Genomic DNA, 25149 nt, shown 5'->3' with positions numbered 1-25149 from the left:
TTTGGAGTTCCACCGATGTGGGTGGTTTTCACACATGAACTTTTTCTGGGCATAAAAAGGGACTTCAGACGTTATTCCAGGATTTCACATGCCAGGCAAGCAATAGCTCAAAAATCCCAGGCAAATATGTACATTTGTGTACTCGTGCTGTCCACAAGGAGAGTATTATACCTGTTGAATATGCTCTGTAGAGTTGATTTGTACGCAAATGTATGCATTGGAACAGATCTAACATATTCCTTGTGGTCTGCACAAGTACAGCGAGTCCAAAGCATGAATGATCCGTGTGCACAGGACTAATTCAGTGCAGTTGGGGTGTATTTGATCATATGATCATATGTATCATATGATCATATGTATTTGATCATTTGATCTTTCTATTAAGAAAGAAAGAAGGGTGATAGTAATAGGAAATTCCCTTCTGAAAGGAACAGAGGGCCCAATATGCAGAGTTGACCCTCATCTTAGAGAAGTTTGTAGTCTACCTGGAGCCCGGATCAAGGATATTGCTAGAGAGCTCCCAAGACTGGTGCACCCGACAGACTACTACCCGCTGCTGGTCTTCCAGACAGATGGGGAGGAAGCTGCTTCCCGTAGTCTGAAGGCAATGAAGAATGATTTCAAGGTCTTGGGAAGGATGGTGAAAGACTCAGGGGCTCAAGTGATCTTTTCTTCAGTCCTTCCATCCTCAAGTGACGATGTGAGATGGAATAGGAAAATTCATTCTCTAAATGGTTGGCTCCAAGAGTGGTGCTACAGGCAGGGCTTTGGATTTTTTGATAATGGTTGGTTCTATAAGACACCAGTCCGGACAGTGTCACGTGGGAAAGGTTTATCTCAGAGGGGCAAAAGAATGCTGGGGCAGGAATTAGCTGGGCTCATTTGGAGAGCTTTAAACTAGGCTTGAAGGGGGATGGGGTTGTAGCTGGGCTTGTCCCAGTGGGGCAGCATTCTAGAACTGATGAGGACCAGGTGGCCTCCTATGCTCCTAGGGAGAAATGGGAGTGCTCTGCTCGCTCCTTGAAATGCACAGGCTGGAGAGTTGGGCGGGGAATAACCTAATGAAATTTAACAAGGAAAAGTGTAGAGTCCTGCATCTGGGCAGGAACAACCCCAGGTTCCAGTATAGGTTGGGAAATTACATATTAGAGAGCAGTGTAGGGGAAAGGGACCTGGGGATCCTGGTGGACAACAGGATGACCATGAGCCAGCACTGTGCCCTTGTGGCCAGGAAGGCCAATGGCATCCTGGGATGTATTAGAAGGGGGGTGGTTAGTAGATCAAGAGAGGTCCTCCTTCCCCTCTACTCTGCCCTGGTGAGACCTCATCTGGAATATTGTGTCCAGTTCTGGGCCCCTCAGTTCAAGAAGGACAAGGAACTGCTGGAGAGGGTCCAGCGTAGGGCAACCAAGATGATTAAGGGAGTGGAGCACCTCCCTTATGAAGAAAGGCTGAGGGAGCTGGGTCTCTTTAGTTTGGAGAAGAGGAGACTGAGGGGTGACCTTATTAATGTTTATAAATATATAAAAGGTGAGTGCCATGAGGATGGAGCCAGGCTCTTCTCGTTGGCAAACAATGATAGGACAAGGGGCAATGGGATCAAGCTGGAACACAAGAGGTTCCACTTAAATTTGAGAAGAAACTTCTTCTCAGTAAGGGTGACAGAACACTGGAACAGGCTGCCCAGGGGGGTTGTGGAGTCTCCTTCTCTGGAGACATTCAAGACCCACCTGGACATGTTCCTGTGCAACCTCACTTAGGCGTTCCTGCTCCAGCAGGGGGATTGGACTAGATGATCTTTTGAGGTCCCTTCCAATCCAGAACATACTGTGATACTGTGATACTGTGATTTGTGTGGTCCATATGCAGTAGGTCCAACAAGTCCCAGATGTATCACATATGCTCTTGATCTGAAGCTTCCTGGATGTGCTGTACATCAGCACATAAACAAGATAGAAAACTGGAAGCCCTACTTCAAGTATTTTCTTTAAAAAGGTGAAGGTATGGTGAATTACATTTTTCTGAATTGAAGTTGCCAGCAAAGGGCACATTGAGCCTGTGTGTGGCTCAAGGGACCGCCCCCCCATACATCAAGGAAGCGGCTCTGTATAAGTTTGCCATACAGTATTGGATGATGCATTGTTGGATGGGGCTTTCAGAACGAATGCTGTGAGTTTGATTGTATCAGAAAAACTGAAGAGGGACGGAATTTCACTGTATGTCTTTATCCTGTCGGAACACGTCCTTGGGATTTTTCACCCCATGGAGGCAATTATGAGTCTCCCTCTTCCACACAGTAATGTATGAAATGACTTCTGACAAATGAGCAAGTCTTAATTGTTTTTTCTTCTTAGAATATTGTAGTCAGATATTCCAGTCTCTGCTTTTCTGAAGACTTTGGCAGGCTGACTTGCACTGATAACTAACCTTTCACCTTTCCAATAGAGAGTGTGATAATACCGATGCATGCAGAGGGGTGTCTGTCTTTATAAAAGCATGAGACCATAAATGAGGTGAGGAGGTGTATTGCCAGAGTACACAGTTCGAATCACAGTAATATCATGGTATGAGTTTACTGCTCATCATTAACTGGGCAAAGACAGTTTATGCTGCTGAGAATATTCATACACGTTACAGTCCCTGTTGCAGGGTCCCTTGCAGTCAGTCGTGAGTGCTCACTGAGCTCTCTGCTCTGCTGATATGCTGTGGGCCCTGTAGACCAAACCTGGCCCTGCTTAGTGATTCAGTTCCGGTACTAACATCACCACATCTTGATCAGGCATTGCTACAGACTCAGCTTGTTGCCACTGCTGTTGCCAGTTCAACCCAGCTGTGTCCATCCCATAAATCACTACATGCTGGGCTCAGAAGTGCCAAAATGCTTTTGCTTCTGGCTTGGGATAAAGTTTTAAAGAGTCTAGGACATAGGTTTCTACTAGATTGTTCCTGAACCTGGAAAGGTTCCAGAAGCAGAATCTACCGTGAGTCATACAGGATGATCCAACAGTTCTTGGTTACTTGAATTTCTTTCTTGGACACAGTCACAGTCAATACACAAAGGACAGAGAATTCCATCCAAAGCAACAAAATATGGAATGATGGGTATGGCACATAATAGTGAATGTAAATTATGGTTGCCCAAAACAGATTTTCCCTTCTCACAGAAGCACAAAGTTTCATTATTCTCATCCTTTTCTCTCTTGGACCTATATTTATTGTTAAGAACAAATTAAGAACTGATGAAGACTTTAAAGAGTACTGAAGAACAGTCTCTTTTGCTTACTAGCCCAAAACTCTGGGGGATAAAAAGGTGAAAGAAATTACTATGAATCCATTTTGTCGGTGAGATCTCACTTCACTGTCAGTTAATTGGCCTGTTTTGAGGTATTTAAGCTGGTGGCATAAGACCCTTTAAATAAATCTCTTAGCTATGATTAGAGATGAGGGAGAGATTAGCACAGGCAGGAGAGCTGAAGACTTTTTCTCTATCTCTGTCAGTGAGGCAGTGTAAAGACAGAAGAACTACACAGACATCAGGAAATCAGTACTTCACTCCTCCTCAGGATGACCGATCGAGGTATTTTCTCCCTTGTACTCAGCAAGTTACCAGTTTTGAGATCTTGTTCGGTTCTCTGAAGCAGGTTCGTTGTTTCTTTTACAATAAGTTACAGATAGGAATGTGTGTTTAGTTAAAATTATGGATTTTAGTGAAATTGGTAAGGTAAATGTGGTTTGTTTGTGACAAAATTGCAAGCCAAATTTCTTTGGACAATTTGTGCTTAATAGGTAAATTTTATAAACAAAGAAATGGCTGTGCTGTGTCTTGTTCTATGTAGCTGGGAGTTTGATAGCAGAGGAAGAGGTAAATGGCATCTTGAAAACAAAAAGCTACAGTATGCGGATGGAAGCTGTATTTGAAGCGAGTTAGACAAGGAAAGCTTGAGAACAGTATCAGTAATATAGGAGAGATTTCCACATTTTTTTGGCATCTTCTATTGAAATAAATATTTCTCCCTTTACAGAACAAAATCCTGCTTGCTCTCCCATAGCTGGGGAAAAAATGTCTGTGTCTGTATGCTTCCGAACCCCTGAGTGGCTCGTGTGCAATGGTGAGGTGTTTCTAAGAACTTCGATAGAGGTGTTTGTTCTACCGAACTACTAGGAGTATTTGTGGTTTTACAGGAGCCCACTGGCACATTTAATTTGGAGAAGAAAAGATACATATTGCAGAACAAGACAATGACATTTTTAGCTCATATCTGAACACTTCAGTTCTTTCAGCTGGAAGAACTTTTTTCATGATGCTCAAAAAATGCTACTACATGGCAGCATGCATGTTGCAATACATCTTATGCTAATAAATATATTAAATACTTCATTGAACAGTCAGGGAAAGTATAAGATTATGGTGTATTGATAGAAAGAGAATCTTCTCATCTAAAATAAATTCATTAAACTGTTAGCATAGGAAAAAAATTATCTCAAGAGAAATATCCATACAGAAGTTGGGAATACTAAACCATTTCTGCTTGGTGTTTCTGACAGCCTAATTCGTCAGGAACAGAATAGGTAAGTCATTCCTCTATCCCAGGCTTGATGCACTCAAAGTTTCAGGAGCAGCGCAGTTGTCGCAAAGATCCTTTGTGCAATCTCAGGTATTTCAGTGACAGCCGGGGTCAGTCAATGAGTGGTCACTGCCCTGCACCGGCCCGTCATTCCCCCTTTCCCTGGCAGTGTGGCTCGTGTTAAACAGCAGATGTTGTACCGCTGGAGGACTGTGGTGTGGGCACCTGTGGCAGCTGCGTGTGAATATTCCGTGAAATCTGGTCTTAAAACAATACTAAAATTGCACCAAGGAAGCTGGCAATATCATAGGAGAATTACTGAGGGCAGGAACGAACTTGGAGAGTTGCTCTTGCACATAGATTTTTCGGGTTTTTTTTTAACTTTAGGCATCTGAAAATGGGGGATGGAGCTACATCAGAATAGCTACACAAGGTTGAATGTTTTCCGGCTCGTGGAATTCAGCTTCAAATTTCTTTATGGTTTTAATATGACAGAAACGCTCAAATTTATGTCTTCCAGAATCAACAATGCCTTTTGAGTAGATGAATTACAAATAAAGGTAGAACTGTTGACAACTTTGTTTCAAAAGTTAAAGCAAAAGATGTTTGGCGGGTGGGGTGTTCTCAGTGACATTGTAACTATATGTGTGCCTAACACTACAGAGGCGTTTTGCAAATACATACATGTATTTCATAGAAATGAAGAGTGTGTGATGCATTCTAGTACACTGGCCTTTGAGCGTGAACTGTGTATCAGCAGGGAGGAAATTTCACAACAGATTCTCTCTGTCGTGAGATCCGAGACCTGAGTATCGGGGGCAAATGAAGCTATTTGCAGCAGCTGTCTGCAGCTATTTGAGTTCAAGTCATGAACTGCTTAACTGGTGAAGCAATCAAAGATGCCGTCTCCGGGCTTAGCAGACAGGCTGTCAGCTGAATTCATATGGAGGTTTAATTCTGTGCCAGCAGCACATGATCCTTTTAAATGAGGTCTGAAGGATGCCAGAGAAGAATGGGGTGAATAAAGTGTTGTCATTTTATAAGTGACTGTTCTCTGGACTTGTTTGTACAGATGTGCCTATCAATAATCAATAATTCATCATGATCACCGATATGATTATCACATTATGATCACAATCAATATTCAACCATAACTGATAATCAGCTTTAACATTAATTAAAATTAAGACCCTGTTTTTAAAGTCAGAAAGCTGCTGGTCTCAACACCTTTGGAAATAAGACTGGTAGGAAAAAAATATATTTTTTTGCACACTATTCTGTGTATTGTACAGAAGATACACAGCGATGAATAGTTTTGAGGGGAATTAGCTTCCTTTCTAAACGCAGGAGAAAACAAATGCAATAGGAATTAATTAAATCTCACAGGCATTAAAATATTTTAATATTCAAATGCATGAAGATATCTGACTGTATCCTAATATGACTGAAACAAATACAGTTGATTCCTTCCGACATACACAGATGAAGATGCTGGGATCCCGTTACCTTTTTGAACTCTGCAACAATCTGCTTACCCCACGTTAAGCTTCCTTGCAGCCGTGGATCCTTCTGGGGGTGGGTGAAGCCCCACTTCTGTACGGCCTGTCTACACATGGTCTTCATGCCATGTTAGCTGATATCAGTTTTACTCAGATGAAGTTAAGTAGCAGAGCCCACTAGCTTAAAAATAATTATACATTAATAAAGCTGCTTATACTTCTCTGTTTCACCAAATTTACAGGATTGTGTTTTACTGTTCTCAAATGCAATTGTATTAGTGGAATTAGATGACTGTATAACCACATAAATACAGATTTGTATAATATAAAGATCACTCCAATGAAAATTACTGAATTTGTACAAGACCATGCTGAGAACAGCTTTTTTGGGGAGGAAAGAAAGAAGAGCTCAAAATATCTTGTATGTATTGAGGAAAGGTGATCACAAAGCATCGGAAGCACTGGAGAAGGGTAAAAGTTCATGGTTTGATGCTGAGATGCCACAGCATCGTTCTACATCCACATCATGTACCCCAAAAACACATTGGCTCCAACTCTAACAGATTTTAGATCTTAGATGCTATTAGCTGCTTTCTGCCTGTGATTGTGATAGAACTGGAGAGGTGCAAAGGAGAAGTGAGTAGTGTTGCAGAGTAGGGAGGTTAAAAGTGCTGGTGCCTTTTCTTAGATCCACTAATAGCCGGGGAGAAGACAGACCTTGAAACACCAAAGTCCTCCTTCAGCTGTGAATCTCTGAACTAACAGATTTGAAACTCAGGACGGGGGAAGTCTCTCTGAATATATTTTATGCCCATCATTCTGATCTTTGGAGAGAAAAACAAAAGAACCTGTAGATCACATGGGAAGTTATCAAAGGTCTTTTCATAACAAACACAGGAGCAGGTGTATCAAAAACAAGCTAATAAAATACACAAGATATAAATTACTAAATATGTAAGTAGTTTCCTGTAATTTTTCAAATGGTTCTCCTTCAAAAACATATTGCAGTGCCCCTTGGGCTGCAGAGTCGTCTCCAGCCAGGAGAGTGGAAGCAGTTCCAATGGGCAGTGAAGAAGTCACGGTTGTCACAGAAAGTGTAACCAGGAATGAAGTTTAGGATTCTGACCGGAATATTGGGGACTCAGAAAGAAAACCAGTCTACAGGTGGCAGGCAGGTTGGAATGATATGTGATTGTCACCGGTGTCAGGACAAGGAGAAAGAACAAACAACTTCAGCTGCAGGAGCAGAGGTTAAGGCAGTAACAGTGATTCCCTAAGGATTAAACATGCCTCGTTTAATACATCATGCTATTCCAAACCCTTTTTTTTTAATAAGAACTTTCAGAAAGGAAGGAAGGGCAATCATGTAGAGAGAGAAAGAGAGCACCTTAAACTGCTGATTAAGTTGTGAGGTTGTTCTGCTTCTTTTGGTAGAGTGATATGTTACTTCACATAAAAATGGTGTTGCTTTTATGGCAGATCAAGTGGAAAAATGCAGTGGGGGATGGTTTGTTCACCAGTAATGTAGCACTTAAGAAAATGTTGATAATATTGTTTAGAAAACCAACACAGTCATTGATGGTTTAACAAGCTGTTGAACATCTTGTGTGTGTGGATAAGCACAGCCAGTTTTTGCAAGATTGATGACATCCTAGTAGGTTAAGTGTAGGATTAAAACTGCTTTTTGCTACCAAAGTCATGTTTTTCTGCACATAACTGATGAAATGACTAAAAATACCCATAAGATCCTGTGTTTCTAGTGCTATTTTCATGGGGTTTTTTTCCTATGGAAAAAGACTGATGTGATTATGCTGTATGTATCTGCTGGTTTGTCCTGCTTCTTCAACTTTTGAAGTCAAATCTGACCATGGCACAGTAATCTAAGAACTATAAATTCCTAGAGTCATCAAGAAAATACAGGCAACAAGTAGAAGGGAAAGGCACCGTGTCTAGAGGGAAAGAGAGCACATCAGCTCACTTCGAGTCATCAGAAAATCTGCTCAGAAGATTGCTCTTGGCAAAAATCTATAGGAATTTAGAGCTTATTGGTTCTACTGTTCACTTAATTGCTTTAGTCAGTCCTTCGAATATATATATATACAGATTTATTTTTTTAAGCAATTCACACTGTATAAAAGAGTAAGCAATTAATTTCACAGGGGCACTCCCTTGGCAGGTCTCAGAGTGCGTGAGGCTGTACAGGGAGTTTTCTGTAGTCTCTATAAATACCAAGTCAAACAGACAGTAATCTCTCCCCTTGTCTCTTCTCCAGACTTGTGCTGCATGCCTCGGATACATGCTCCTAATCGGCTTACGAGCTTCCCTTGACCTACGCTTCTCTTCCTAACACTGATCGGACTATGGCTGTCCTCAAAGTAAAATTCACCAAAACTAGAAGGGACAAACTGGCTCAGATCTTATGGATCCTCAACTGGGTTTCCGTAGTGAGTGGGATCATTCTCTTCAGTCTCGGGCTCTTTCTGAAAATAGAGATCAAGAAGCGCAATGAAGTGATGGCAAAAGGGGACGTCAACTCCCTCCCCAACATGCTGATCTCTGTTGGGGTCATAGCATGCATCATCAACTTTCTGGGTGGCAAGATCTGCTATGACTGCTCAGATGCCAACAAGTTCTCTCGATGGAAACTAGTCATGCTGCCATACATCGTGTGTACCTTCTGTTTTACCTTCTGCATCCTGGTGGGTGCTCTGATGTGCTATACCATGAGGAACGAGCTGGAGGAGTCTCTCTATCTGGGACTGAGGGATGCTATTAAGTTCTATAAGGACACAGACATACCTGGACGATGTTTCTTAAAGAAAACAGTGGATATGTTACAAATTGGATTCCAGTGCTGTGGAAACAATGGCTTTAGAGACTGGTTTGAAATTCAGTGGGTGTCTGCTCGTTATCTGAATATGGCTTCCAAGGAAGTTGTGGAGTAAGTATTTACTAGCCATAACAAAAAATTCTAGGAGAAAAACTCATTCAAGAATGCAAAGTAGATACTATTTTTTACTAGACTTTTGTCTCAATCAAAACACTGTAGAATGACCATGTAATTCACAAAATATGCTGACTACATGCACAATCAAAAGTTGTCTTTTGTTAGCTTTTTAGGGATGCTAAGCAAAACAAAGATGTATCTTTCCTTTCTTAATGTGATCAATTAGCTACCTGAAAATTTCAATGTGTGAGCTGAAAATGGAAAGAAAAAGGGATTATACAATCAATACACTGCACAGTCATTCCTAAACACTGAAAGTTCTTTCTCCTTCAAGATACTAGACTTTGCAAACCCAGGTTCAAATCTATGCGTTCACATGTGAGAAACTGCCAACACGAGGTAGACTGCATTAAAAAGGAGGATAAAAACACTTGAAAAAACACTCTGATATGTAGCAATTCTTGTGAAACTGGAAAGAGTCTTCACTGATCAGAGCAACGTAGCTCTGTGGTCCTCCTGGGAAAGACAAACACAGAAAGGTTGACAGGCATTTGTCAAGTGTTCTGTTTCATTGAGCTTAAAACTCAGTGACAACAAAGCCAGATTAAGGGAGACCAAAGACCTTACTGTCACAGAAATTGCAACGTGAAGCTGCCATGACAGCAAAGCAAATATACAGAGCTGCGAATATAGCAGAGGACAGGACCTGGGAGAATACGGACAAGAGGGCATCGGCATGTGTGAGGCAGTTGGCTGTGGAAAGAAATGAAGCTTTAGAACAAGGGTTCTCGAGGGAGAAGGTGGAAAGCGGCGGTGGCACAGAGCAGGCTGACCCAAGAGGTGCTTTAAATCCTGGTTCTGCACTGAAAAGTGACAAGACAACAAAGATGGTCCAGAGGAACTTAAGAATAGTATCTTATTGCGAGGACAAAAGTAAAACACCTATTTCTGTGAGACATGCAGGAACAGTATTGTTTTACCCAGGGTCTTAGATAAACTCTGTTTTCTTCTGCAGGGTCACTTGTGCTCTGCCATTACTTTGAAAATAGTTTTTGTTATAGTCAGTTTTTGCCCCACATAGACAGAAGATGCCAGTAAAATGTGTGTGAGGGAAGTAATTACACAGCAGAATTTCTTTTACTGTATATAACCTGGATAATTCTATCTTTACTAGAATCCCAAATTGATGCTGTATAACCAAATTATCCTATGATCTCCAAAAAATCTGGTAGTGATACATTTGATATGAAATAGTTAGAAGCGAAGCCCAGCTGGTGATGTTCAGAAGGGATGGAGAAGGAACCAAATATTTTTCTTAGTTTCATCTTGTACTGTATGTCAGTCAATTCTTGGTTCATTAAGAGGCAAAGCAGTTGAGAACAGACATACTGCCCACTCACACGTAACCTTTGCAAAACTGAACTTTTCACCTTTCTTCACAATCCTCTTCCCTCCCCTCACTTTGATATCTGTGTTGCCAGCACCACAATGTGAGAAGAAATGAGAGAATCAATGGGAACGGTGAGAGGACAGGGCAGGTTACAGCAGTACAATTATATTATTGCTTGGGTTGGGTAAAAATAATCTTTTTATAGTCTCAAAAGCAAGTTTTGCTATACAATACCATAACAACTTTGATTTACAACAACAAATAGCAGTGAATGGCTCACTCCCTCAGCTCTGTACTGAGGACTTATAACAGTACTGAGATACACCATTATTTAGTTTGCCAGTAGCAGAAGAAAGGCAATAGCGGGGGGGACATAACCCATGTCTGGAAACTGATCTTGTTGGCAGCAGGAGGAAGATTCCTCTTTATCACATGTGGCAGGAAGAAAAAAAAATAATTAAATGGATGCTTGGGATCAAAATAAAAGCTTAAGGACCTAGTTTAAGAGATTGTATTTTAACCATTTTGTCCTATACTTGGGTATGTCACTGAAATACACAGGGCATTTTGCTGGCCCGGGTCGAAGCGTCCCTTTCACAAGGTGCCAGCCGCCCTCCTCTCCCTCGGGGAGGTTTCTCTTCTCCTCCCACATTTGATCCTTCCCTGTTGTTCCTCTCTGGCTCCCTCCTCGTTCTCCTCCCAGCGAGTGGTTTTGCCTGTGCCCATTACCCTGCTGGCTCACTCCAGTCTGATTATTTGTGTTCTTTTGCGTTGATTTTGTCCTGTTGTCATTATCAGGACAACGGCCACAAAGGGAAGAGTTAGACTTTAAAATGGAGAGGAGTCCATGCCTAACCTGCTGCTAGGTGGGAAAAGGCAGATGAACTTCCTGATGTGTTTGGTAAAATCTTTGAGAAAGATATTTTTGACAGAATGTTGAACAAAACAAAATGCATCACCGCCACTCCACCCCCTGCCAAAGCGGAAAAATAAAGAAGGCAGGTTGTATTTAGCAGGCCTACAGCAATAAAATGGAAGCAATTATTTTGCCATCCCAGCACAGCCACTAACACCGAGGAGCTTCCCAGCAGCTTCTGTTTACTCTGAAGGACACATTTAGTCCCAAAAGAACATTGAACAGCAGAGTTTCTGCTGCTTCTCTTCACCTGAGGAGCTTCTTGTGATGACTCCCTTTAATTTAGATCATCTGTGGTGGAACAGGAAAATATGATTTGTAAAAGTTAATAAATGAGAATTAGCTTTGGAAAATATTAAAAATTCTACTCTTAGCAAATGGTGAAAGCTGGATATCTAACAGAAAGTCATCTTTCATGTGTTCTGGCTCCCTAACAAAGGCTACAGGGCTTGGGCTTTATTAAAACAGGCCACGGTTCTCACCTGCGGGGCTCTCTCGAGAAATAAGCTTTTTGCAATGAGCGTGAAAATAGATACGTGCTTAGAAGCTACTGCCCTAGAGTGCGAGAGCATCTCTCATCACATTATATACTCTCCAGTTTCTGAAAAATCTATTTCACTGAAGAGCATACTCGGAAGCAGAAGCCCTCCCAAGAATGCACTAGCTAAAGAGCAGGTAATACAAGGAAGATGGATGTCAAGGATTCATTTAACTGTTCCAGAAACTCATGGTTAATCTGAGGCTGTGTGCTCTTTCCATCCTATTATTTTTTTCTCCCTCCTATTTCTTTATCTTTCTTCTTTTCCTACTTGTTTTTCTCCTGATTTTATAGGGTAAGGAAAGGGATAACTTTTAACAATTAACACAAGTAATTTCAAAAGTTACAAAAGGTATAGTTACAAGAAGTAGAAACTCCCTTATGAATTAGTCTCAAAACACGTGCCGTCCCAGCCAGCGCACGTGGGTGTGATGATGAAATGCCAGGGGACAATTTCCAGTGGTTCCTGCGGTGTGCAAAGCTGTTCCTGGGTCAGGTTCTCTCTTAAGGAATGCTAGAAGTAGAAGTAGAAGTAGTGAAACACAGGATTTCTAGAGCCATAGGTTCCATAAGAATTCCACCAAGATAAACAAGTTCAGAAATTGTCTTTACTGTTTTTAGCACAAAGATACCTAGAAAGGCAGCATGTCTGTGAACACTGAATCCACATGTTGCATGCACAGCACTGTGAACCATGTGAGATAATGTACTGATACCACACTTAATACAGCAGATTAAAAACTTGGTTTTCCTGTAGTGAGCCAATTTTCTAGTTGGAAATAGGTATATTCCCATTCTCCCTTCGTTACTAGGGGAGGCCAAGTTGCAGTAGACTTCCGTTATATCCTATTATAACAATCACAGCCACCATCTGCTGCCTGTACCAGACACCTCATGCCCAACTTTCTCTCCTGTTGCAGCCGTCTGAAGAGCAACGTTGACGGGAAGTTCCTGGTGGACGGGGTGCCCTTCAGCTGCTGCAACCCGAGCTCCCCCCGGCCCTGCATCCAGTACCAGCTCACGAACAACAGCGCTCACTACAACTACGATTTTCTGACCGAGGAGCTCAACGTCTGGGTGAAGGGGTGCAGAGAGGCCCTGCTGGAGTACTACACTGCTATCATGAGATCCATTGGCATTACAGCGTTGCTTATCTGGTTGTTTGAGGTATGTCTCATAAAAATGGTCTGTGTCAGGTTCATCAGAGACTTCTTGCTCTCTAGGATGGGAAACAACCACGGTGTGATATATGGGAGGTGCCTCAGTATCTGCTGTAAGTCCACAGGCACTTCAACAAAGTCTTCCTTTAGTCCAGACAACTTTCTCAAAGTCCCCAGCGTGGAAGCAAATGTAATTGACAATGAGAACTATTAGAAATGAGGTATATAATTCTGCACACTGACAGAGCTTTTTCAGTGGACTGTGGCATATTGCCTTCCCTGACGCATTTATGGCATCAGATGCGGGGTGATCCATGCAGTGACACAACTGCAAGGAAACCAGGCGATTGCTTTAAGTCAGTTTTAACACAGAATATACAAAATGTGAGCAGACCTTGGGATGAATACAGTTCTTGGTAGTAAAAATCAAGTGTAAGTTTTAATATCTCAAAGACTCCTTTTTACATGACATAGCTTCACCATAGAGACAGAACTTGCAAACATGGCATACCTTGTTAGATGTAGATTAGACTGCTTATTATGCAATTAAAATAGCATATCACAGGCGAGTACATACATCAGCAAAGATGCCATGTTTTGGTGGTGCCTGTAAAGAAAGTTGCATGGATGTTGTCATCCACAGGTGAAGGACCTCCCAAAGGCATAGGCTGAAATACAGTTTTCTTCCCTTTTTAATAAGTTTTATTTTTCTGATTATTGCTCTATTGCATAAATATTAGAACTATAATTAAAATAGTTCACAGCAGTCCTCAAGCAGCGCTAGAGGGGGTGGCGGTGCCAGAAACAAGAGGCCTTTGTCAGCACATGAAAAATCCACGAGCCTGCTGCTGTCAGAGCTCCTTTAAACGTTGACAATCTGCTAACGCTCATTTCCTACAGAACTATGGAAGTGGAGCTTTTCCCAAACTTACACTTGAGCTACTACTTAAATTGAATGCATTGGCATGTAGGACACATGTGGCTGACATATGAATGATTAAACTCCTTGGAAGAAATCTGAACTTAATCGGTGTCAGTGGAAAAAAAAAAAATCTACAGAAACTAACAGACTAGTGACTTTTCCTTGTGACTGATGGTTCTATTAATTGATCATCCATTCTACATCAGTTGGTTGTAGTCTCTGAGGCTGCAGTGTTCCTGAATAATTCTAGATATTTACATGCTAATAATACGCAAGTGGGAAGGCTACCTGAAGAACAGAAAGAGAATCAATCAATCTCTCCCTGGTATTGTTCTTTCTAAAAAATGTAATTGGGAGAGTGGTTGGATGTATCACTGGGATAAAGAATTTGTCTGCTTTACTCAATATTAATTATTAGCCCTGTAAATACACAAGTCAGAATGCTGATTTAGTGGTAGGATTGAGGCTGTAGTTTAACCTGTTTAACCATTAACTGTTTCTTACAGCTCTGTGTCCTTATTGGTGTCCGGTATCTACAAACAGCCATGAGGAACGTCCTGCTGCTGGGAGACCTGGAGGGTGAATCGGACGGTTGGTTACTAGAAAACAGCTTTGTGGAAACTGCCAAATACAACATCAATATCATTAAGAACCTCGGCAAAGCCAACCAGATCTCCACTGTGTCAGGCATGAATGACCCCAACATTGATGTTCAAAACACGAACTGTGGCAAATCCAACATCACGACAAAATGCATCCCGGCAGCTAGCTAGGCACAGCTTCAAATAAATGACATCACAAGTGTAGGAGTTCTCTGCTCAAGAAAACAAATTGACAGCTCCTGCTGGGGTATTGAAATCCTGAGTAACACCTGATAGCACAAGTTTAAAAACAAGCAAATACTTACCCTAAAACAAATACTGGTGATCCTTAATGTTAAAAAGCTCCTAATTTCAGAAGTGTTTACACAGATCCAGGGGCTGAAATATTAGGGATTATTTGGAATGAATGAAGACAAAGATTGGTTGACAGCTCTCCCATCACGTTCCAAGAACTTTGTCAGCGCCCAGAGTGAAAGGCGCCTACAGCCCAGGCACTTGTAGTTACAGGACGCCCTATGACTGTAGCGCATCGTTAATAGTAATATTGCAAGCAGGAAAAAACATACAGATACAGAATAGGTGATAAAACACCAAATAAAATATTTTACTTCTTACTGTTGTGAATAATACGTTGTCCAAATATAACTTTGGGGAGCTTGTGTGTTCTTTGTGTATAATCAGGTAAAAGAAGTTATCACTGTGATATTCAAAGCAGAACTATGCCTGCTTTTGAAGTTGTACAAAAGCAACAGTAAAAAATCCTTTACCTGTCCAAACAATATTTTCTTTTATGACACTAGAATAAGCAAGAATTATACCAAAATAAGATATTGTAAATAAAGTGTGTGATATAAAAATCTCTACTGTAATTTAGGCTGGCTTACACGCATGATTGTCATTTCAAATGCAATTGCTTCACCGCTTGAAATTTTAGGCCTATACTTAAGTATGTTACAAACAGCAAAGGCCTGGGCAGGGTGTGGGGAGCGGGGCGTCTCTGCAGCAGCAGACGCTTTGCAAAAGGCTGATGAGAAGCAAGACCATTGGAAAGTAGTTGTTCCTGTGACAAAGCCTCCCCGCTTCCAGGAAACAGGTGTTTGGGAACTTGGTGGGTACAGAGGGGTTTTGTATCACAGGGTTTCAATAAATCTCAGTGGACTTTTTTTTCCCTGTGAATTTGCATAGTATTTTTTACAACCAATTCATGGTTTTGACACCCAAACCATTTACAACAATGAGCTTCAAAGTTTAATTTCTCATTATTCAATTCTGCGTTGTTTGAAAAACCGTTTCTCTTCATTTGTTGACTCCCTGACAGCTTAATGGAGTATCCCATTACTCACGGTATAGGGCATAGCTGGTGGATGTTCCTTGTTTGTTTTCTCCGTGCCATTTCTGATGTTACACCCCTTTCCAAGTTAGAAGCAGTCGCTATTTAATCTTCTACAGAAGTTGCTTCACATCTTTGATAATTGTTGTCACTCTCCTCCATTTACTATTTTTACATGAACAGCGCTGCATGTGCAGAGCTGAAGCCATCATGAACCAAACTGATTTTCTGTCCCTTTCTGAAGAATTCCTGTCACTTCTTAACCTTTTGACTGTTCCTGAGCATTCGGAAACATATTTAAAGATCTATAAATATACCAAGAAAAAGAATTGATATGAATATAAAACCATATTGTGAGATGTTAGTTTTTGCGCAGGTATATTCATTTGCATTTATCCAAACTGAAACTTGTTATGATACAACCACTAAGTTTCAGAACAGCCTCCTGTAAATATTCAAAATAAGCTTTTTAATTTAATATCCTTGCATCATTGGCAGAATTTGTCACTTTGTAATTCCCCTTTTCAGATCACTTCTGAAAATGTGGAACAGGAAGAAAAATATTCAGATTTCTGTGGAATTCAACTTTTAAGCTTCTTCCATTGTGAAAATACACCATTTAATCTTCTATTTTGCTGCTGGACTGGATCTTCCTTTTAATGTCATGACAGCTGCTTCTAATTCTAGGAGTTAGCTGGAGGACCATATTCAGTTTTCTCAATTCAACATTATACTGACTGGCTCAACGTCTGATTCCTTCAAGCAATTATATTAGATTAGTAAGCTGAAACTTCCCTTCCTAGGATCTACGTTAGCTCTTCCCTTTGCACTGCATTTCCCTGCCTGCCTGCATCTAGTCCTCATTTCACTCACTTTGTCTTGCGTGAAATTAAACTTAACCGGTGCGTAGTTCTGTGAAACATTTCTGAGAGCCAAAAGTATTGTTTCCACATCACAGCCTGTTGTGGCGTTACTGCACAACACTGAGCACCACGGTGTCCTGAGCCTTACCAAAAGCACCAACATTAGCTGATATGCATTGGAAAAGAACATGCAAAGTTTTAGCACCTTGAGAGATCACGAAGAAAGACAGTTATCTACTGCAAATTATCAGACTTTGCAACAGAATGTGACTTTTTTTAAATGCAATTTGTGTTTTCAAATGAGTACACAAAGTGCCATGTGCGTCAGGCCATAGCGATCCCTTCCTCAAAACAACTGTAGTCCATCTGCTTTTGGAAAAACAGTTTGAGATTGGTCAGTTACCAGAAAGTACAAGATAATCAGAAACAGCTAAGAGAAGAAAACCACAAATTTTATCTAGAGGATATTTGTTTCATAAGGAAAAAAAAAGAATCAAGAGGACTAAGTAAGAATACGCAAATTTTAAAAAATGCTTTAAAAAAATAAAGTGAGAAATGGTTCAGCTTGATGAAAATGGTTATAAAAACAGCAAATAAGAGCAAAAATGAAAAAGAAAAAAAGAGGGGGGGTAAGGGGAAAGAAGGAAATCTTACCGAGTATTTTAGGAAATATTTCCTAATTGTAAAACGCACTTAACTACAGAGGTAATCTCCAGGTAATCTATTTCGCATGCAGAATTATAATAGACGTGATCTTACTCCTGTGATAACTCCCTAGTGGAGATCCTGGTGTGATGGATTTGTCAAGAGTCTGCTCTGCAAGACAGATTTGTGAGGAGGAGCAAACTAAAAGGATCATCCAGCCTGAGCATCAATGGAAAGACACAGAAACTCCACGCGGCAGTTGCTGTATCACATCAGCACCAAGAGCAGAGGTAGAACTGTCCGGCCACACATTTTCTACGGCCCCCACGCAGCACGTTAACTTTTCTATGAAGAGGACGCATTTTGCCATGAAAGAATAATTGATATGTGGCAAGTCAACCTTTGTGTCTCAGCCAAGTGTCAAAACCTGCGGTGGTGGCAGCGTCATCCCTTGTGCCATTAACTGAGTATCAGCACACACATCATCATCACTTGGTCATCAGATTGTTCATTTCAATCCTGCACAGGCAGAGTCCCCATCGACACTGATATCCTACAAAAAGACAATAGCTCATTTCACAGTACTCAAGGTAAATTTTACTTTAGTAAATACACGCTTTCTTCTTCACTTTGCCTGGATTACTTTCCTCAGCCAGTGGCAGCGCACCCTGCGTGTTGAGCTTGCCCTGCAGCCCCTGTCACCAGAGCCTGCGCTTCCCGCAGCGTTAAACAGCACAGCCACTGGATCAATGACACAAACACGGGTGGCAGCCCTGACTCTGTCTTTAATTCTCCGTAATTTATAAAGACACAAATGGCATTAGCAAGTCAAGCCTTTAAGCTGGAGCATCTGCTCAGATACAGAAATAAATACGATTTGGGGGGACGCTTCTTATCCTATTTGTTATTAATGGTTAATCCGGTCAGAATTAATAACAATACATTTGTGCAACAGCAACTTCCAGAGCATGGAACACGCTTATGCATAAACCTCACCTATGCATAAAACTGTATTCTTTATTAAGTTCGTTATTAAAAACAAAACAAGAAACACCACACACAAAAAAACCAAACAAAACTCCAAATCAAACAAAACCGCAAACCAAACAAAAACCAAAGCCAAACAAAAACCAAAAACAAACCAAAAACCCCACAAAACCAAACAAAACCACACAAACAAACAAAGCAAACCACAAAACAAAAACCACATTTTAATGTTGGGCTTCTGGTGAAGGCACTACAACAGTGCAGTTACGATGCTCTTCCCTTAAAGCTTCCTGATTACCACTGAAAACACTTGCTCTAGATTGATCATAAAGAAAAAATAATTAATAAGAAACAAACAAATATGGCACATTTAGAATTTCATTGGTATTTTTAAAAATGAGCACAGCACATTTCTTCAGAAGCTGGAAACCCCTCTTCTGGAAACTTTTTTTTTGTTTTTTTAATTACATACGATCATGCAGTTCTCTACAACACAAGAATCACAATATTTAAAATGTTACAAATCATTTGGTTCGCATTTGCTTTGGATCAGTTTGCCACTACAGGAACAGTTCAGGCTCTGCTGAACTACAGGGCATCACACGCAAAGAACCACAAAAGCGTGAAACTCGTGCACCACAGGTGAGTCCTTATTTAGGAGGAGACCGTCACTTAGAGGGATGATCGTATCCTGCTCCTGCATGTCGGTGAGCAGAGCCAGACTGACTGGAGCACGTACATCACCCTGAGCAATGAAGTTCTGTAGACGCCTGAGTTGGGACAATATATATTCCTAGATCACCTGCAGTATCATGAGATTGAGATAACATTGGCTTTGCCACTTTTTGTAAAAGTCGGCATGATACGTGAAAGAAAATGGAAGAAGATAGGAGGCTTTCATCATCCAGAGTGGATTATTCCTCAGGCTGCCTTCAAGCAGGAGCTCTGGAGCACTGGGACAACCTCTCTCCAAGCAATAGGCTGCATCCCAAGACTTGTACCCAAAGACATTAATATTACATGCCAGGCACTATGAGGAGGCAGGAGACACAAGGTTCTGCATTCTGCTGAAAAAGACCAACCACAGACCTTCACAAATATAGCAAGCACTTGATCTTCAGATCCACAGTCCCCACTACCTGCTCCGCAACATTTTGTGGAGGTTCTTTCGCTCAAGCATGAAGCCTGGAAACCTCCTAAATGAAGTTTGATGGATTCTAAGTTGTTTAACAAGATGTAATTAAATGCCACAACCTCTAGTCCTTTTTCCTGACACGGATCTCATTAACAATAGTCACACAGAAATAAAAAGAAAACTCGGGTCCAGTTTTCATGTTTCATGTTCAACTTCGTACCTGGTCTCTCTTACTTAGCATTGCAAAATAATGTATATAATCCCTTGGTATTTCAGCTTGCTCTCCTTCAGTGCATACCTCCTCTACAGTGCTTCTCTTTCATCTACACTTTCAACCATACTAAAAGGTAAGTTTACAGAAACATAGCTACGATTAGAAATAACTGGGTTTGAGAGACTTGTATAGAGAGACTTCTTGTTTTCTCTATGAACCCCCAAATTTAGCCTGCCTGCAAAAATTACTTAGATCAAAACAAATAAGAGATTGTGCCACAGAAATAAAGCAACTTTCATTTTCGAAAGAAGCGTCCTTGAAGATCTTTTCCGGTAATAGATTAAAAGAATCTAAGTGACTAACCTAGATGTTGTATCATGAATCTGACTAATTTACAATGGAGATTATTCAAGGATATGATCTAGAAAATAAAGTGGATTTCAACCACAAAGTAAATACAATAGCCCAAATCCTCCTTTATATGATTTTCTACACTTGTACGTTGCACCTTTGACATTCTCACTATGCAAGAAATGGTGCTGTGGCTTTTTTTTCCCCTTCCTAATTCTTCAGAACATTTTTTCCAGTAGACTACCATCGATCTACCTTCACTTTTACAGGAATTGTTTCTTAAAAAACATTTGCTTTACTCAGAGTAATCATAGAGAGCAACATCATCAACACCTAAACTCTGTGAGCTTAATCGTGCCCGAAGATACAACAAAGCAGTGAGTAAGGGATGTCAGCCAGAAGCTGGTGATGGAAGGAGGGGCAAGAAGAACTGGCCGTGTCTATGTAAAAGATTTATTGGCTATTTGCTTAGCTCTGTAATAAACCACTTTTTTTTAATCCCCTCCCATGTATCACACAGCACGTTAGACCAACACCACAAACTTCCCCTTGCTAGAGGTTGAGCATCTGACAGATAGGGCAATCAGTTCTGCTTTGAGAAGCTACAAAACCAGAATCACTCAAGTAATCCATGTAAGGACATCTAAATACTAAATCCTGTGCTTCAGACTTCTTTTACAGATTGAGGTAGACATAGCAGGAATCTGCAGCTGTAACATACTCAGACAAGTTTCAAGTGGAATATTTCTTTAAACAAAAAGTGTGCCACCATTACTAACTGGTACAACGATGGTAGGGACTACAGGGATAACTGGTATTGTTTACCAACCATTTACTAACTCTTCCCCTTTCCATACTGACAGACGCTGCTATAATGCTCTTGTAAAATGAACTGTGAAGTGTTAAAGCACCTCCAAATAAAAACTGAATAATCTATGAGAAGTTATTTATTTCCTTTTTTTAAATATACATATACAAGATATTTTATTTCAAAAGCACAAGAACATTATACAAGTTTCAAATTTACATTTTTGCAATTAAAGATACCAATATGTGCATTATCAAATAACTTCTCTGTCAGCTTGGATGGAACAGAAATCAGTGGCATAAGCTTCTTGCGATCACTAAATACAGATTAAAATCACAGTGAAAAAAACTGCATAGTAATTTATGAAATGAAAGATGACCACACCAGTCAGTGAATGATATGGGAGTACATTTGCTAAATTAGCATGTGCAAATGCATAGAAAGATGCAACTTTCCTCTCCCACTTCTTCACCTACTAAGAGATTTCTAGGCCTTTAAACACGAACTCACCAGCTCGGAACAGCTCCTGTCGTTACATGCTACAGTTCAGGAAGCAAACAAAATCAAGTTATCTCACTGCTTATTTGATAACGGAATTTTTGTATCAGTGAAGGGAAGCAAGGGAAATGAAAGTTTTTGATACATGAATAGGTAAATATCAGAGGGAAACAGTAAGTGAATACGGTTTTGGTATCAATGAGGCATACATTTGCTAGTCTTAATCCAGTATTTTTGTTGGCAAGAAGTGTTTCGATGACTTTAGAAGTTGCCAGTGCATGTAAGTTTTCATGACAACTGTTCTTCTAAGAAAACATTTTAGAGAAGACTAACAGAATTAACATTTGTCTTTAAAGAGTTTCATATTCAGGTTTAAAATCTGAAAGAATCAAAATAAGGAGAATGGTTTTAATTGCAAGAAACAGAATAGGTGAAAAATATACCAAAGACAACTATTTATCTCACCAGGGAAGTATTACAGCAAAAGTTATTTTAAAAGTATTTTAAATCAGAACAATATTTGAGTTCGTTGGTATTCCTTTTATAGAGGAGTTATGGTGCTGTTCAGTGCACTTGCACATACTCTAAAAACTTTTAAAAATGAAGAGAACAATGATATTTAAATCTAAATCATTACTTGTGATTCTACTCTCATACAATGAGGGGGAAAAAAAAAAATCACACAAAAACACACTCTCAGACATTAATTTGAAAAGCTCCCCTTGCAAGCCTTGTTAAAATGACAAGAAAAGAATCCAAATAGCAAAGTGGTGGGGAAATTTTGAGTATTGACAACTTAAACCTTTCACACAGAAGTGGAATTTCCTGGGAAAGTATTTTTATCCATCACGTTACTAATTCTCTCATGTATATTATGGTTGAAATTCAGAAAAGAGAACAACAAACATTTAGAACTGAAGCGCAATTACATGTCATTGAGAGCTGAATCACGACGTGCTATGGACTACTGAAGGGCCAAGAGACTTTGCCACCTGGTTTTCCCTTTTCTGCTCTAACTGGCACAGAACACCCCCCCAAACCCCCACTATATCATTTATGCAGGCAGAACTCCAAACAAAAGTGACAGAGGATGAAGAGTGGAAAATTCATCAAATACAGGCAAACACACTTATTTCTGATTCTAAAACTTGCTGCTTTTGGGCCTTGATTTTAGTCCAGTGAGAGCTTTGAAGGTCATCAGCTTCACTGAAGTCTCTGGCTCTTGTGTAACTTGCAGAGCTGCACTGCAAGTACCACACAATATTGTCACATTTGATTCTTGGGGACAATCTCAGAGTATAAACTGTAGAAGAATAAAACTAACCACAACCTGGCCAAATGGTGTAGCCCCAGATCTCTTAGGATACATTAATAGAGAACAAATTCATTGAAGTGCAGTTCTGGCAATACAAAAAGCACGGATTTTATTTTTTTGATGCAACAAGCAAGATGGTAATTCTCCCATGCACCTTCTATCCCACACTTCTCATTTAAAGAGCTCATTAATGAAAACTCTTCATCAAATCCCAGGATACAGCTGAACACAGGCTTTTTCTGTACAACTCAATGGTTGTTGTACCTGTTGCTACAGATTACTGAAGGCCTGGCACCACTTCCACTCCAATATTACGCCACAGATCTTGACCTATTTAAAAGCTTTGGAAAAGAACTCAGGAAGAAAGTAAAGGATGCTTTTCCGTATCAACACCATCCAGGTATATTCTCAAGGCGTGGAAGAGACAGAAATGTGGTATGTGCCCCAAAGTACAGCATTTGTGAAGCTGCCCTCATCAAAATATGTGAAACAATTACAACTTCTCAAAAAAAGTGGAAATATTTCTGGACCTGAATATTCGGTAATAATTATATAAAGCGGTTTTCTTTTGTGAAGAAAAAAAAAAAGAAAAAAGAACAAAACACATGACGTGAGATTCTGTTTCAACATACCAGTATTACATCCAACCTAGAGAATCCATTAACTGTGTCTGAAATACTACAGAATCCATTTGAGAGTAAATTATTTACTGCCACCTTCCTTCCCTTTTCCAAAGCACTGCCAAAGGCAAGAGTTTTCACTAAAAACCAAGAGACTCAGAGCAGTTGCCAGTTGAATCCAAAGAAGATCTGATTCGTTTCTTGGCTCCTGGCAATCTCCTCTATGATGCAGTGTTGCTGCCACAGTAGATGCAGCTTCCGGTACCGCTCCCGACATAAGTGCAGGGGGTTGCCTCTTCTTCATAGAAGAAAAAAGGAATACCCAGTAAGCATATCAGAATAACAACTCACAAACTGTTCCATTAATAGTCTAGTATTAGCACTCTCAACAATACCCAGAAAATACTAAATACTTGTATGAGCACCAATTCCAACAAGTCTATTGGAAATGAAAAGAAATCTACATATGACAAGCAATGACTGCCGTTTCAGCAATGGTAGCTGTTGCACATTTCTGATTAAAAGCACACAAAGCACACTTCAGAAAAGTAAGAAAGTTTAACAGTACCAAAAAAGTGTATTTTTTCATTATGAATGACCCACTCATGACTGGAAACTGCCATTGGGAATTTGAAGTTATAATAAACAAGCTCACCAGGGTGAGATACATATGACAGCGCTGTACATGCCAGCGGGAAGAATATGTTGTGTAATGGGTAATAAGAAAGAAAGAGAAACCAAAATGGAAACACAGAAAGAAACAAAGTCAAACACTTACTTCAGACCTGGATCTGTTTCTCCATATTCATCCAAGTAGGGAGCAGGATATAAGCAGCCCCTGGTTTTACCTTCAATGAGGACAACTTTGCATTCCCTGATTCTTAAAGAAAAAATAGCTAATTTAAAATACAACTCCCAGCAAGCTCTTAACTTTTTGGTGAGCTATATTTTAGGGCAAAGCAATGTTTTTTCATCTCAGACAAAAAGAATCAAGTGCTTTGACAATCCTGTGAATTTTGACATTCAAATATTTCCCTTTATTTCGTTAAACTCTGGCTCGCTACTTACTTGAGAAACATACAAACTCCAGCTCCGCATTGAAGAGCATGAGAAGTACAGGCTCCCAACTCCTCCCCATTCACCAGTTCCTGACAGCAAGTATTCTGGGAACACAACATAGCCCCACAGAATAAACACAATACTGGATGTTTTTGTTCATCATCAGAAGACCGTGGGCACCTAGAAGAAGTGCAATGAGAATGATATTGCAGGAATTAAACTTAAAAATAAACATTAACTATGGATAATGGTCCTTAAAAACAACAACAACAAAATGCTTACACAAACCAACCACCAACAAACAAAAACCTAAGACACACTATGTCATAACAATATTTCACATATCTGCCACCTCTGGCTTTCTTTTTACGTTGCTTGAAATATTTTACCTTTGAGCAGGCAGCTGGACTGGATGATCTGCTGAAGTCCCTTCTAGCCTGAACTACCCTATGATTTGCCCTTCCTGGCGTAAAGCAGTGTCAAACTTCTGGGCTCGCTGAGTCCAGTGCAAAAATAATTTGCAGGCCTATGGCCAAACAAAATGCAAATTGCACTGGGGAAAAATGATCATCAGATTAAGCTGTAATAATTTTACACATTACCCTATCAAGCACAAGTGACTTAATTTAGTAAGCAGTTGTGTTTCAGATTTAAAATGAACATGTGCAAATATTGGCCAATATAGCCATAATAATGCCTTCACTCTGCAAAATCATTTCTGTACAGTTTTAACACCAGTTACAGTAACTCTAAGAAAATAAAAGTGAAAAAACACCTAGCAATAC

The 25149-nt window shown here is 40.2% G+C and overlaps 2 protein-coding genes across 6 annotated transcripts in view; one reads left to right on the top strand and one right to left on the bottom strand.

Moving 5' to 3' along the window:
• Positions 1-8424: 8424 nt before the first annotated feature.
• Positions 8425-14710, top strand: LOC308040830 (photoreceptor outer segment membrane glycoprotein 2; the record flags this gene model as incomplete). The annotated part of the gene is made up of 3 exons (XM_080345200.1): positions 8425-9005; positions 12776-13022; positions 14444-14710. The coding sequence occupies 3 exons, from the start codon at positions 8425-8427 to the stop codon at positions 14708-14710; spliced, it is 1095 nt and encodes a 364-aa protein (XP_080201326.1).
• Positions 14711-20999: 6289 nt separating this feature from the next.
• UBR1 (ubiquitin protein ligase E3 component n-recognin 1) overlaps positions 21000-25149 on the bottom strand; it is a 73754-nt gene continuing 69604 nt past the window's right edge. For all 5 annotated transcript variants that reach the window (XM_080345069.1, XM_080345066.1, XM_080345068.1 and 2 more), the window contains 3 exons: positions 24374-24544; positions 24084-24185; positions 21000-23603 (listed from right to left, as the gene is read on the bottom strand). In XM_080345069.1, the coding sequence (XP_080201195.1) occupies positions 23462-23603; positions 24084-24185; positions 24374-24544 (415 nt within the window). In that variant the 3' untranslated portion in view covers positions 21000-23461. The remainder of the gene's footprint in view (positions 23604-24083; positions 24186-24373; positions 24545-25149) is intronic.

Source organism: Nesoenas mayeri (genome assembly GCF_963082525.1).
Source record: "Nesoenas mayeri genome assembly, chromosome: 5".
Classification (NCBI taxonomy): Eukaryota; Metazoa; Chordata; class Aves; order Columbiformes; family Columbidae; genus Nesoenas; species Nesoenas mayeri.
The sequence above is the reverse complement of the archived record's forward strand: the minus strand, read 5'-3'. Positions and strand labels throughout refer to the sequence as shown.